The sequence below is a fragment of the Triturus cristatus genome, chromosome 8 (assembly GCF_964204655.1).
Source record: "Triturus cristatus chromosome 8, aTriCri1.1, whole genome shotgun sequence".
In the NCBI taxonomy this organism is placed as follows: Eukaryota; Metazoa; Chordata; class Amphibia; order Caudata; family Salamandridae; genus Triturus; species Triturus cristatus.
The window spans coordinates 51,045,259-51,059,600 of record NC_140591.1 but is presented as its reverse complement, the minus strand read 5'-3'; the positions used below and the strand labels follow the sequence as shown (position 1 = coordinate 51,059,600).

General features: G+C 43.1%; 1 protein-coding gene across 2 annotated transcripts in view; it reads right to left on the bottom strand.

The window, feature by feature from the left end:
• The window catches only part of LOC146800042 (uncharacterized), an 83,579-nt gene extending 71,191 nt beyond the window's left edge, over positions 1 to 12,388 (bottom strand). Inside the window, exon 1 of one of the 2 annotated variants that reach the window (XM_085620959.1) lies at positions 12,093 to 12,388. In XM_085620959.1, the coding sequence (XP_085477085.1) occupies positions 12,093 to 12,116 (24 nt within the window). In that variant the 5' untranslated portion in view covers positions 12,117 to 12,388. The remainder of the gene's footprint in view (positions 1 to 12,092) is intronic. The other variant, XM_085620960.1, reaches the window with a different exon arrangement.
• Between the last annotated feature and the right edge of the window lie 1,954 nt (positions 12,389 to 14,342).

Sequence of the window (14,342 nt, the reverse complement as noted above, 5' to 3'; positions counted from 1 at the left end):
TAGGTTGTTGGTGACGTCTTAAGCACTGATTGCCTTAAATACTCATGGTATGTTATTAGATTCCGGCTGAGGGAATAAGAGATGGCAGCATAAGCACTGGTTTGCAATCGGAGATTCAACTACAGAGGATAGATTGTTTAACAGGGTCTAGCGAGGATTCACATAGTGCATTGGCACTGTCGCTGTGTATTCTTATATACTGTTTGAGGTTGTATGTCATTCTACTATGCGTAACTATGGTATTGTATCACGTCATGTTGCCTAAATAGATGGTTGTGTAAAATCAATAAAAAAAAATAAAAAATTTAAAAAAAAGTTTAAGAATGTAACGTGTCTCAAGTCTACGTAAACAGGTTTCTCTGTCTCCACCCCTCCTGCTGGGCACAATGGTGTCAATAACAAAGTATCTGAGACCCCTAGTGTCGCTGTTGTGGACTTCTCTGAAGTGTCTTGCAACAGGATAGGTGTTGTCCTGGTTAGAGATTGCACGTAAATGCTGCAGTGTACGTTTATGTACAGCTAATTTAGTGCTGCCTACATACCTTAAATCACAAGGGCAGGTGAGGATGTAGACAGCATACTCAGTTTTACATGTCAATAGTTTGGTAATTTTATGCTGCCTACTGCTAAAGGGATCCAAGTAAGTTTTAGTATTGATCCCATGGGCACGGGCCTTGCAAGTCTTACATTTGTAGAAGCCACTATTTGTCTGCAACCAGGAGGTTTTTTCAATCATCTCAGGATTTGTATTGACCAAAGCATCCCTCATAGTTGGGGCCCTGCTGTATGTTATCAAGGCCCTCTGCGGGAGCATTGGACCGATAATAGGGTCACTAAGAACGATTGGCCAGTTCCTATTGATGATTTTGCGAAGGCTTGCCTGTTGTCGACTATAGCCCATGATGATTCTAAAGGTATTAATGGGACTTCCTGCACCCCCCACTGGATTATCCTGTGGTACCACTATCCTAGATCTATTGGTGATAGGTCTTAATAGCTGCTCTCTGTTGAGGTTCATTGATGTGATGGCACTATCGATGATTTTACTAGAATAACCCCTTTCCCTAAACCTTTGTTTACTGCAGGTCTGTGCTTTTTCTAAATCGATGGCATTGCTGCACACCCTTCTTAGGCGCAGCATTTCACCATAGGGGATACTTCTAATGAGATGGGAGGGGTGAGCGCTGGTTGCATGCAGTGTAGAATTACCAGCAGTTGGTTTACGGAAAAGTCTGGTCTCGATATTGCCTGCATGTATATAGATTTCAGTATCCAAAAATGTGATATTGGTTTGGCTAAATGATGCTGTAAAATGAAGATTAAGATCATTTACATTCAAAACATTAATAAAATTAGTTGCCTCATCCATGGTACCATTCCATATCACGAACAAGTCGTCGATAAAACGCAACCAGACTATTACATTCTCTTTCAAATATTTAGCATGATAATTCTTAAGTATCTTCTCTTCCCAATAACCCATATGGAGACAGGCGTAGCTATGGGAAAAGCTGGCTTCCATAGCTACGCCTCTCAATTGACGATATAGAAGGTTATTGTACATAAAATTGTTATTGAGAAGGCAATGTTCCAGCATCTCAATTAACATCACGTTATGATCCTTAAACTGTACTGGTTTGAGTGATAGGTAATACCTGGTGGCCTGGATGCCGTCATCATGTCTAATGCTAGTATATAGCGACGTCACATCCAGTGCCAGCATCCAGTACCCAGTCTCCCATTTGGTATTGCTGATTTTACGTAAACAATCCCCAGTATCCTGTACATATGAGTCTAAAGATTTGACAAAGTCCTTCAGAAAAAAGTCAATATACTGCGAAGTTTTCTCATACATCCCATTGCGGGCAGAAATGATCGGTCTGCCTGGAGGCCTATTGTAATTCTTGTGAACCTTTGGGATGAAATATATGGTGGGAATGACCGGATTATCTTTCTTCATAAAACTATACTCTGCTTCCGAGATTAGTTTCTGCCTCTTCCAGCACGCCAAATTACAATAAAATTAATTATTAGATGCTTGGATAGCTGTTGTAGTGGTCCGGGCATAACAGTCTCTATCATTTAATTGAAAATACGCTTCATGATCATATTGTTCTCTCGTCAACAGTATAATGTTTCCACCCTTATCACTCTGGCGAATAATGATGTTTTTGTTCTGCTTAAGTTTGAGCATAAGATGTTCATATTGCTGGGTTTGTCGATTATACCAACGTTGTTTTCTCTGAGTCTCTTTGTGTAGAATTTTCACTTGTGCTGTCACATTCTCATTGAATATATCAAGGGCATCACGGGGCATAAAGGGATTAAATGTGGAAGGTGGTCTAAACGGAGTAGCTGGAACTAATGAATTGGTACCTTCTAAGCGATTGGAATTGCTTAAATCACCCGATCCTTCAGTGTCCCATAGCTCCTGCATAGCATCCAGAAGTGATATTTCAGATATTATCCGGATGCTAACTTGTTTGTTGTTTTTAAGTGCAAAAGATTTTTTAAGTTTGAGTTTACGCACTGTTTTGTAAATATCAAGTCTTGTGACAGCATAGTCAAAATTGACCTGGGGTGAGAATGAAAGACCCAAAGCGAGGATCTTTTTTTCATCTTCCGTGAGAGTTAAGGGAGTTAAGTTGATTATTGTATTGGTATTGGTATCATTAGAACTTACTTCTTTGCCCAATATCCTCTTCCTCTCTTCCTGTTCTGATTTGAGACCCCTCTGCCTCGCCCTCCACCTCTGCCTGCGTTTATAATTTGAGCGTTTGCGTCGTAGCTCGTTGTTGTTGGTCTTGGGCGTAGAGTTTGTCTCCTCTCTACGCATAAAAAAATCATTTCCTCTGCTGGGGTTGGCTTGGGGATCAGGCCAGCTGCCAGACAGCTTCGTATCTCGGACTCAGAATCACTGCCCCCTGCTGAGCTTATTTCGGACGGTGAGGCGTCGGTCACGTTGGTGTATCTACTGAAGCCCTTGTTTGGAGGTGTAACCTTGGCTTTAGGGACACGTAGTGAATCGTATTTCTTGGCAAATGTAAATATTTGACCTAATTGGTAATCATTGCGGTCCCTCTGAAATTTAAAAGTCTTCCTCTCCATAATTTTTGCTTCTTCTTTCCTGAGTCTGGAAGTCATTTCATTTGTTAGTTTGATTTTCTCATCATTGTTTTCAATTTTATCCAATTCCTCCTTAATTTCATCTATCTCTTTTAATAGCCGCACTCTATCAATGTCAGCATACTTAATCAGGATCAGCACCAATTTTCGTGAGGATTCTAAATTAGTTTCTGCCCATTTTCGCATTAGCTCCGGGTTGGGATTCTCGTAACTCGGAGCTGTGAGTATACGCAACCCTCGGGGAATTCTGTTGACGTCTATGTAGCCCTGGAGGGACTTTGACTCCCACCATTTACTCTGCTCGCTCCGTAACTTTTTTTCAAGAATTCTGTATTTTTCTTTCAATGAGTTGTCCCGAATATCTGTATCTGTGATGTTAATGCTATGGATATTGGCTGGTAACGGGAGGCTGTCTGAAAACATAGATAATGCTGCAGTCGCACGTTCTCGAACGCTGTCCGCCGTCATGCTTTAATTTGGGCTAATTAATAAATTGCGTATAGGGGGTCAAATCAGGTTTTTTAGAACTTCTTCCGTAGCCACCCCAACGCAGCACTAATACTCTCCACCCCTCGGTACCTTTGTGTGCCTTTACGAAGTTGCCGGAGCCTCCCGTGTCTCGTCGTCCGACTTCAACCGGGGAGCTCCTTCTCCGTTACAGACCACGTCCACAGAAATGCTGGTGAGGTATCAGGGGGGTCAGGCGCCAACTCTTCCTTCCGGGAGTAGGTTCTTCCGGGTACAACCTGGAAACGGTTTCACTTCCGACGCCGACCAATATGCAGAGAGGGTCCCGTGTAAAGGTCGAATGAAACCCAGTACGACCAAATATATGCTGATTACCGCGTTTGCTGGCCTCGGTAATCCTCCGGACGTTCACAAAGCAGGTACACGAACCAAAATAAGGTGCAAATTCAATTTTTATTGCCAAAAGCGACGGCCATAACGTTTCTGCTCCTCAGAGCCTTGCTCACATGACAGCACCTCATACACTGTGCCGGGTTTTTAAAGTGCAAATTACAATTAACATCACATGGGGGAGTCATCAATTGCCACTAAAGAAATACTGCAGCCTAATGGGTGATTGTCCCAACGTAGTGCATAAATAGCTGATACATTTTAGACAGTACTGAAATACAATCAGGGCTTATATATATAACCTACTGGCGACTGCCAGTAGGTAAAATATATATATTTATATTTATTCACTGAAAAAACCCATAGGTTTCAGACATGTTATAGTTAGGAATTAGCATTTAAAAAAACCTTAGAAATTCACTGAAAAAAACATAGGTTTCAGGGCTGTTATAGTTAGTTGGACATTTCACTCGTACAAAACCAGTGAAATTCCCCCGTTATAGTTAGTTCAGCTAACTATAACTTGCGCGCCCGCAATCCACTGCTGATGATGTCACATATTACATCATTCATGACATGGTCAGTGACATCACTGATGACATCTCAAATGACATCACTGATGACATCATCCATTGAATGTGGTTTGGTTCGTTATTTAAATATGTATTATAAATATAGCAATCTGCATTGAAGAATGAGTGGATATATAAATATAAATATCTGGATGGAAGATTTAGTAGCAGTGTGATTGACTGTTTACCTGACTAATTTATAGTGTCTCACTAAATATATTGGATAGTGACTAAACTGTGTGAATATTTGTATCACTTTGTCAGTTGTTGTGTAAACTGCTGCACCAGTTGGTTACTAGCTACATGAAAGTCTATATTATTTATTGATTAGTTAACTGAGTATTTGTATGGGAGAGTGAATGTGTGTGTGGTTCGGTGGAGGGGTGTGTGACTGCCCAAAGATGTGTGAATAGTTGATTCAGTAGGTATCTGAAGTTAAAACTACATGTTATAACAGTTGTTTGGGTGAGTGAACATCTTTATGGGTGTGGTGATGAGCCAATATATGTCTCAATGGTACATGTCCAACAAACTAGAAAAATAAAAGGCAGTGTATGTGACAGTTGTATATAAATAAGTATACATAAGACTCAGTGATTGTATGAGTGACTGTATGGATAACTGTATACTCTTAATAGTGATTTTATAACACACTAAGTATGAGTTACTATCTTATATGAATAAATGAAGTGGTGTTTGTATAAGTGTGTAGCTGAATAAATGTAAATATGATCCATTGTTTGCATAAGTGAGTAGGATGACTGCATAAGTGAATAGGATGTGTGCTAGTGTGTAAAGTCAATATAGGTGTATAGGTATATTTGATAGTGTTCTATTGATCACTGACAGCATGTATTAGTGAATCTATAGGTAAGTGATTAGATGTGTGTGTAGATCTAGGAATCACTGAGTGGGTTTTTAGAAACTTGTATTGGTGTGTCAATGGATTCAAATATGGTACTCTGTATTTTACAGTGAGTGATGAAAGGTTATACTAGTGTATGATGAGGTGTATCTGATTGTCACGTGGATGAGGTCATCAGTGATGTCACTGACCAGGTCATGAATGATGTAATATGTGACATCATCAGCAGTGGATTGCAGGCGCGCGAGTTATAGTTAGCAGAACTAACTATAACGGAGGAATTCCAATGTTTTTGTACGAGTGAAATGTCCAGCTAACTATAAAATTCTAATTCCTAACTATAACATGTCTGAAACCTATGGTTTTTTCAGTGAATTTCGAAGGTTTTTAAATGATAATTTTTAAATGTAATAATAGTCATATGTATTTTTTATACTGATTTTCTACAGTTTCACTGTTTATTTTTACATATTTTATTTTTTAAATTACATTATATATTTTTAATATAAATGGAAATAAAAATGTTTTTTAAAATATTGAAACTGAAATACTGTTTTTTTTTGTTGAATGTATAAGTGCAGAACTATAAGTGTGTTGGTTAGTTAGGGGACTGCATGCATAGTGGATAGATGTTTGAAGCCCCGTCCCCTCCCTTCACCACTGTGTAAACGCTCCCTGTGGCAGTTTTAAGTTGTCTGATTAAGTCCCCTTGAATCCTGAGGGTCCCTAGGGTCCAACTAGCCCACTAGGTACCTCCAGTAAGCGCCACATAGCTGCGTTGCAGAGACGTGTAAAAAGGGGCACGGCCTGGACCACCTCTCTGCAACGCAGCACAGGGGCGCTTGCTGGAAGCACCTGGTGGGCTAGTTAGCCCCCAGAGGCCCTCAGGATTGAAGGGGAATGATTTCCCTAACTTAAAACGCGCCATAGGGCGTGTTTGTACACGTCACCTCAGGCCCCGTCCCCTCCCTTCCCCACTGTGTGCACACGCCCTGTGGCTGTTTCAAGTTGGGAGATTAAGTCCCCTTGAATCCTGAGGGTCATTAGGGGCAAATTAGCACACTAGGTATCTCCAGTAAGCGCCATTGCAGAGAGGTGTAAAAAGGAGCTTGGCCTGTACCACCTCTCTGCAACGCAGCGCAGTGGCGCTTACTGGAAGCACCTGGTGGACTAGTTGGCCCCCAGGGTCCCTCAGGATTGAAGGGGAATTTTTTACCCCAACTTAAAAACGCACCACAGGGCGTGTTTGCACATGTCACCTCAGGCCCCGTCCCCTCCCTTCACCACTGTGTAAACAAGCCCTTTGGCCGTTCTAAGTTGGGAGATTAAGTCACCTTGAATACTGAGGGTCCCTAGGGTCAAACTAGCCCACTAGGTACCTCCAGTAAGCGACACAGAGCTGCGTTGCAGAGAGGTGTAAAAAGGGACATGGCCTCAGAACACCTCTCTGCAACGCAGCCCCCTGGTGCATACTGGAGGTTCCTGGGGGGCTTGTTGGCCCCCAGGGCCCCCAGTATTCAAGGGGAATTCGTTCCCCCACTGCAAACGCGCCAAACGCTAAGTTAGGAGATTAAGTCACCTTGAATACTGAGGGTCCCTAGGGTCAAACTAGCCCACTAGGTACCTCCAGTAAGCGACACAGAGCTGTGTTGCAGAGAGGTGTAAAAAGGGACATGGCCTCAGAACACCTCTCTGCAACGCAGCCCCCTGGTGCATACTGGAGGTTCCTGGGGGGCTTGTTGGCCCCCAGGGCCCCCAGTATTCAAGGGGAATTCGTTCCCCCTCTGCAAACGCGCCAGAGGGCGCGTTTGCAGAGTGCTGCAAAAAGGGGGCGTGGCCTCCGGCGCGATGCAAGTCTTTTTCTTTTCAGAAGGGGGGCTGTGTGGCCCCCCTTCTTTTCCTAATATTTTGGCCCTGGGGACCCCATCCCCCAGGGCCTGCCCCCAATTTTATTTATTTTTTTTAAATCAAAAATTGAAAAGGGGGCCGCATGGTCACCCTTCCGAGCCTTAATCGGCCCCAGGGACCCCATCCCCCGGGGCATGGCCTTTTTTTTTTAAATAAAATTCTTTTGGAGGGGGGCTGCGTTGCCCCCCTCCTTAGGCCACTTAAGGCCCCGGGGACCCCATCCCCCGGGGCCGGCCTTTGTTTTTTTTATTTTTTACTTAAATTTTGTGGAGGGGCCGCGTGGCCCCTCTCCCGGGCCACTTGTAGCCCCGGGGGATGGCCCTCTTTGTTGGGGACCGTTGGGGGGGTCCCCAATCCCCCCATGGTCCCAGCCGGCTCCCCGCGTCCTTCGGGAGCCGGCATTGCTTTTCCACATGGGGAGCTGCTAAGTTGCAGCTCCCCGTGTGGAAAAGCAATTTGGTTTGAATTTTGACAGAGAGAGCAGGCTTCCTGCTTTCTCTTTCAAAATTCAAACCAAGTTTGCTATGGCAGGGCAGGAGCCGCCATAGTGTTCTGGGGGTGGGCGCCCCAGGACACTGCAGGAGCCGGCCCTGGGGGGTGGCGGTCCCCAGGGCCATCAATGGCTCCAGGAGGGGGGCCGCGCGTCACATGTTGACAGCCAATTAGCATACAGCTCGTGCTCGGCAGGGTGCGCGGTTCCACCGCTGCCATAGATATATATGTGATTTTGATTTTCTCAGGAACTACTGAACGGATTTACACCATTTAACAAAAAGGCACGAGTGTGAACCAAGGGCTAAATCTTTGCCAAATTTTGTGTAATTCCGTTCAGCAGTTCGGGCTGTAGCTGCGATTAAAGGTTCCTATGGGAAATTGCATGGGGAAAACACGTTTTGGACCCCCCTTTTTTCTCGGCCCCCGCTTGGCGAATCACCCCAAAACTTTCAAGATAGTAGCTGACCGGAGCGGGCACAAGTTTTGAAAATTTCTTGAAGATTTGTCAACCGGCGCCAAAGTTATTGGGAAAAGAAAAAACGCTTTTCCTATGGAAACTAGGTCCCAACTATAACCATCTACTGGCGACCGCCAGTAGATTGATGTATATATATATTCCTAGATTACGCCACACGTCCACTTCTGGAAGAACGGAACTGACCACAAAGATGTGCTGTATTCAATTATTTATTTTCCGAAGGTGCAAGTCTTGCCACAATGCCCACCACAGGCAACTCAGTAAACCCCTAATATAGTTAATGGATCTACACAAATGGCATTTCTTCAATGTAGCAGGATTTAGAGCCCTAAATCTCTGCAATAAAGAAAGAATTACTAGGATCACGGTTTAAACAACCGTAAGCGCATATGCTCATGTTTCCATGAGTTTGAATTTGGCAAGATGTTGTCGCTATATAAAGATCCAACAAATACCTACATAGTTAGATCCCTAGGTACATGAATAGATAAATAAATATATCAATAAGTACATATATATCAAATGTCTATAGTTCATAATATCATATAAATAAATAAGATTATATGTTAATATATTAAAAGAGTGTACAAAAATATATATGGTCCATCCTAAAAAGACAAAATATAAATATAGGATAAAACATGTCCGTACATATAGTCCATTCCTAAATACCCAAATGATACAAAAATGTGTAGTATTGGATCACAGACTTAGTTAAATATGATAAAAATAATCAGGGATGTTGGAAGGCAGAATGTATATACAAATTGTAAGAGCTATGTCCTGGGCTAGATTCAGTTCGTAACAAGCCCCTTCAGTGAAGACACGTGTGGAGGTCCTCCGTGATGTTAAGGCCTCCCGGGTGCTTGGAATCGAGCTCTAATATATACCTGGTTTCTAATTTTCGAAGTTTAGATTCCCGATTCCCTCCTCTCCTGCTAGCAGGTACAGAATCAATTACAAAGTACCGTAGCTGTTGTGTGTCAGCCCCATGTTTGTCTGTGAAATGCCGGGCCACCGGGTAAGTATTGTCCTGGTTTGTTATGGCCCTCATATGTTGGGAGTATCCGCTTGTGGACAGATAATTTTGTACTGCCAACATATTGAAGTTTACACGGGCAAGTCAAAATATACACAGCATACTCCGTTTTACATGGGAGGAGTTTTGTGATTTTCCTATTTCGGGAGCTGAATGGTGTTGTGTAGGTTGAGGTATTTACGCCCAGTTGACATGCTTTACAACTCTTACATTTGAAGAATCCTTTGTGCAATTGTAGCCAAGATGTACCCTCTAACACCTCAGGGCTAGTTCACTAGTTCATCACGCATAGAGGGTCCCCTGCTATATGTGATGGATGGTTTTGACGGGAGCATTGATCCAATGACCGTATCGCTAGTTAGAATTGCCCAATTCTGATTAATAATAGACTGAATTTTCTTATGTTGCCTATTGAGTTCAGTTATTATTCTGAAGTCTGTATGGGGGATGTATGACGTTACAACGCATACATTTACATCGCGGTACACTACATCGCGGTTTTAACAACGCAAGTCGTTACAACGACTTGCGCTAGATGGCGCTCTAGGACAAGGAATAGGACTTAGGAGTAGTATAATTTACTATTCCAACTCCAGTCTACGTACAGTAGGGAAGATGTTGGATAGTAAATTATACTATTCCTTGTCCTAGAGCGCCATCTAGCGCAAGTCGTAACGACTTGCGTTGTAAAAACCGCGATGTAATGGCATCGCGATGTAATCCCCGCGTTGTAAACGATGTTCCCCCTGTATGGGTACTGTATCTCGGGTGCTACAATGTTCTTCCTTAGAGTCCTGTCTATTGTCTAGTAGATGTATACGAGATTGTTTCATAGATTTTATAATAGCACTGTTGACAATCTTATGTGAATATCCCCTGTCCAGGAATCTCTTTTTACATTCAATTTGGGCAGCTCACTATGTATCGTCGTAACCGCAACATCTCCCCATATGGGATGCTGTTTATGAGGTGACGCGAATGGGAACTGCTGGCATGCAATGTTGTGTTTCCAGCCGTTGCCTTTCTATACAGTTTGGTTTTAATGTTGGTGTTATCTATATAGACCATAGTGTCCAGGAAGCTATCCTCTGTGGAACTGATTGTAGCTGTGTATTGGAGGTTAAGATTGTTCTGGTTAATAGCTTTGACAAAATCATTAGCCTCATCGTAGGTGCCTTTCCAAACAACAAACAGGTCGTCTATATACCTCAACCATAATTTGACATTTCTGGTAGTACATAGTGTGTGTTGTTCCTTGAGGGCCAGCTACTCCCACCACCCCATTAGCAAACAGACGTAGCTTGGGGAGAAGCTGGCCCCCATGGCGACTCCTCTTATCTGCTCATACAATATGTTATTAAACATAAAGATGTTATTCGATAGACAGAACATAACCATTTCTATTAACATAGCATTGTGATCAGCAGTGTTTGTTGTTTTGTTCTCCAAGTAGTATGTAAGTGCAAGTACCCCGTCCTCATTTCTTATACTAGTGTAGAGTGAACATACATCAATAGCAATTAGAATAAAATCATGTTCCCCTTTGAATTTGGACAGTTTCATCAGGAAATCACTAGGATCTCTCACATATGAGGGTAACATTTTCACTAGATCTTTAAGAAAATAGTCAATGTACTGTGACATATGTTTCAAAAGGCTTCTTATGGCGGAAATGATTGATCTGCCTGGGGGGGTTTGTCAAATCCTTGTGCACTTTGGGAATAAAATAAATGGTAGGTACCACGGGATTTTTGTTCATTAAAAAATCATGTTCCTCCTGGGTTAACAAACCTTTCATTTTCCACCCATAGGTTTTTATAGTGCTTTGTATACATCTCTTTCATGGTTCCTGCATTGCATCTCATATAACATAATCGGTTGTTGAGTTGAGAAATTCAGTTGCTTTACCTGACTCACTACGTTCTCGTGAAAAATGTCAATAGAGTCTCTTAGCAATATAGGGTTGAAGGTAGATTTTGGTTTGAATGGAGTGGGAATTGTTGTTGTCACCTTAGTAGAGCTTTCATCGGTGCTTACTTGACCAGACCCCATTAAACTTGCTTCTTCATCACTTAAATTATTTGCGCCTTCTTCCCACATGTCCTGTATTTCACTTATGAGATTCATGTCGGATTGTGTTAAGGATGATACCTGATACTCAGAGCTGATATCACTATTGAGTTGGCTATTGTCATCATCCTTCTTGGCATTCAATATAAAGTATTTGTTTAGTTGTAGCTTTCTCACTGCCTTGTAAATATCCAGTCTTAGGTTTGAATAATTAAAGTTCTTGGCTGGACAGTAAGAGATATATATATATATATAACAGCCATATGGAACACACCACAGCCTGGCTGAGTTAGTCTTTAATTGTCATGCTCCTGAGGTGTATGTATGCTCTGGCCTCGGGTGCTCTGTATGGGTTGATTCATCCAACATCCTGGTCGGACTGGTTGGATGGAATCTGGAGTCTGGAAGCCTTCTATGACCAGATTCCATACAACTGCGGTTCGCCCAGGCTTCGAGTTATGTGAAGACGTAATTAGTTGCTGTACAAATAAACTTACAGTGAAAACATCCTCGAACGTGACACGTGCTTATTGGGAAGAGAATGTTTCAATTCACGTCACATGTAAAACAACAGCACATGCCTCGCTTATATGCAATACTGTAAGGATTTTAAAACAACATATTTTATATCCCGATATTCTTCAAAGAAAAAAAGCAGTGCATGTACACAACATTACTGACTTTTTCCGATCCCTGGTTGAACATTTCGCTCCTGCTCCGCCGCGTAAACTCAGAGGTCAAAACGCAGCCTGGACTCTAGCTGGACCGAGGATGGTGTGTAATAGACAGCTGTCCGGGCCTCCTCGATCCTCTCGGTAAATACTCCAGGACGGAAGAGAAGCCAAAGTTCAGTACATGCCTCCTCCCTGAACAACGGGAAACAAATCCGTGCACACAAAGCGCCTACATGTAAACAGCGCCCAGAAACAGACCGGGTAAGAGGCGCAGCCACAGCGCGTTCTGCTGCAACTGGGCATGCGCAGAGACGAGATACTTATCTCCAGCGCATGCGCTGAGAAGACAGCTCCCGGCACCGTAAAGTGAAACTCGGTTCTCCCGCTCGTCTTTCTATAATAGTTGCAGCACACACCAAAACACATGATAAATGTGTTTATATAAACAATACAGGTTAACTCTTTACACAAAATGAAAGAGAAATGCGATAATGTAATAACATTTGCTTTTTTTGCAATAGTTGCGCCTGCTTAATGCCATACTGTTAATTGCTGTTGTTTGGCACTATACTATATATTTTTGAGCACGTGAGTAGGAAGAAACTGAAAATACCCCCACTTCGAAGCTCAACGCCGGTAGACAGAAGTCCTCGTCCTCTGTACCACCCCTTCTGCATGGGACAGCACCTGGTGGCCAACCGCCCTCGGAAGCCCACCTACCCCCTCAGACCATGTCAAGAATCTCGGCATCGTACTCGACTCATCACTCACCATGAACTGACAGGTCAACGTTGTTACCTCCAGCTGCTTCAACACCCTCCGCATCCCCCGCAAGACATTCAAGTGGATCCCCCCTGAATCAAGGAAGACAGTCACCCACGCACTCATCACCAGCAGACTGGACCATGGAAACGCACTCTACGCCGGCATCAACAATCCCTAGTCCGCAAACTCCAGACAATACAGAACACCGCCGCCAGACTCGTCCTCAGCGCCCCCAGACACAAACACATCAGCCAACACCTATGCAGTCTCCAATGGCTCCCCGTGGAGAAAAGAGTCACTTTCAAAATCCCCACTCACACCTACAAATGCCAACACAACAACGGACCCAAATACCTCAACGACAGAATCAACTTTCATGTACCCAAAAGAAACCTCCGATCTTCCAACCTCGCACTTGCCGAAACCCCGGACATCCACAGAGCCAGAGCAGGCGGATGATCCTTCTCCCACATTGCAGCCAAGACCTGGAACGAGCTACCGGCAGACATCAGACGCACCCCCTCCCTGAACACCTTCAGGAAGACCCTCAAGACCTGGCTCTTTGGCTAAACAGATCTACAGACCCCCTCCCCTGCCCCCCCCAACCTCCCTCAGCACCTTGAGACCCTCACAGGTGAGTAGCGCGCTTACAATTCCCTGATTGATTGTGCTCCAGTGGAAAGGGCAAATTTACATATCCTCCCTGCGTTACAGATCCGTCTTCACGCTCATTCATTCATACACTCATTCATTGATGGGGCCCATAACACCAACACTCATTCTTCACATTGGAATTCTGCACACAGGAGGATAGAAGCTCTGGACATGTGGGGGTACCTTATTACCTATAGGAAAGGAAATTAATTACAGTATATATATTTTTACATCAGTACCTATAGAATCCTAACCTTAACATCAAGGCACTCCACCACTTGGTCGACGGACCAATTAGTTGGACAGGTTGATGGTGATTTAGAACCAGCTAAAACACATTTAAAGTTTCGGAACCTTTAATCAATACCTTATTGAAAGAATCACAAACTCATTTTCTGTTAATCAATGTTTAGTTTATCTAATTAATTCGCTTTCATTTGCATAATCAACATTTTAGTCAACACAGAGTTCAAATTTGATTATTCAACACAAATTAGCATGACAATTATATTTACCTAAATCTTGATATCAGTGACCATTTCTCAAACCCTGTTAGTCCTGCATAAATCAAATCCCTTCGGGTGAAATCGTTCCAATCGAATGCAGGCTAATACCCAAATAAGTCCGGGAAAAGTTATTTTTACTCGGCACGACACAGTCCCAAAGATATCCAAAGGACCAGGCAATCGTGCAAGCAAATCAATCAACAGCCACCAACGCAAATCCGGGACACCCTTCTGGAACGCACACACCCCTCCTCTAAGGTTCCCCTTTTTATAGTAAATTCTAGGATAACCAGCAACATTTTCTAAAATCTAAACACTCTGATTGGCTAAGC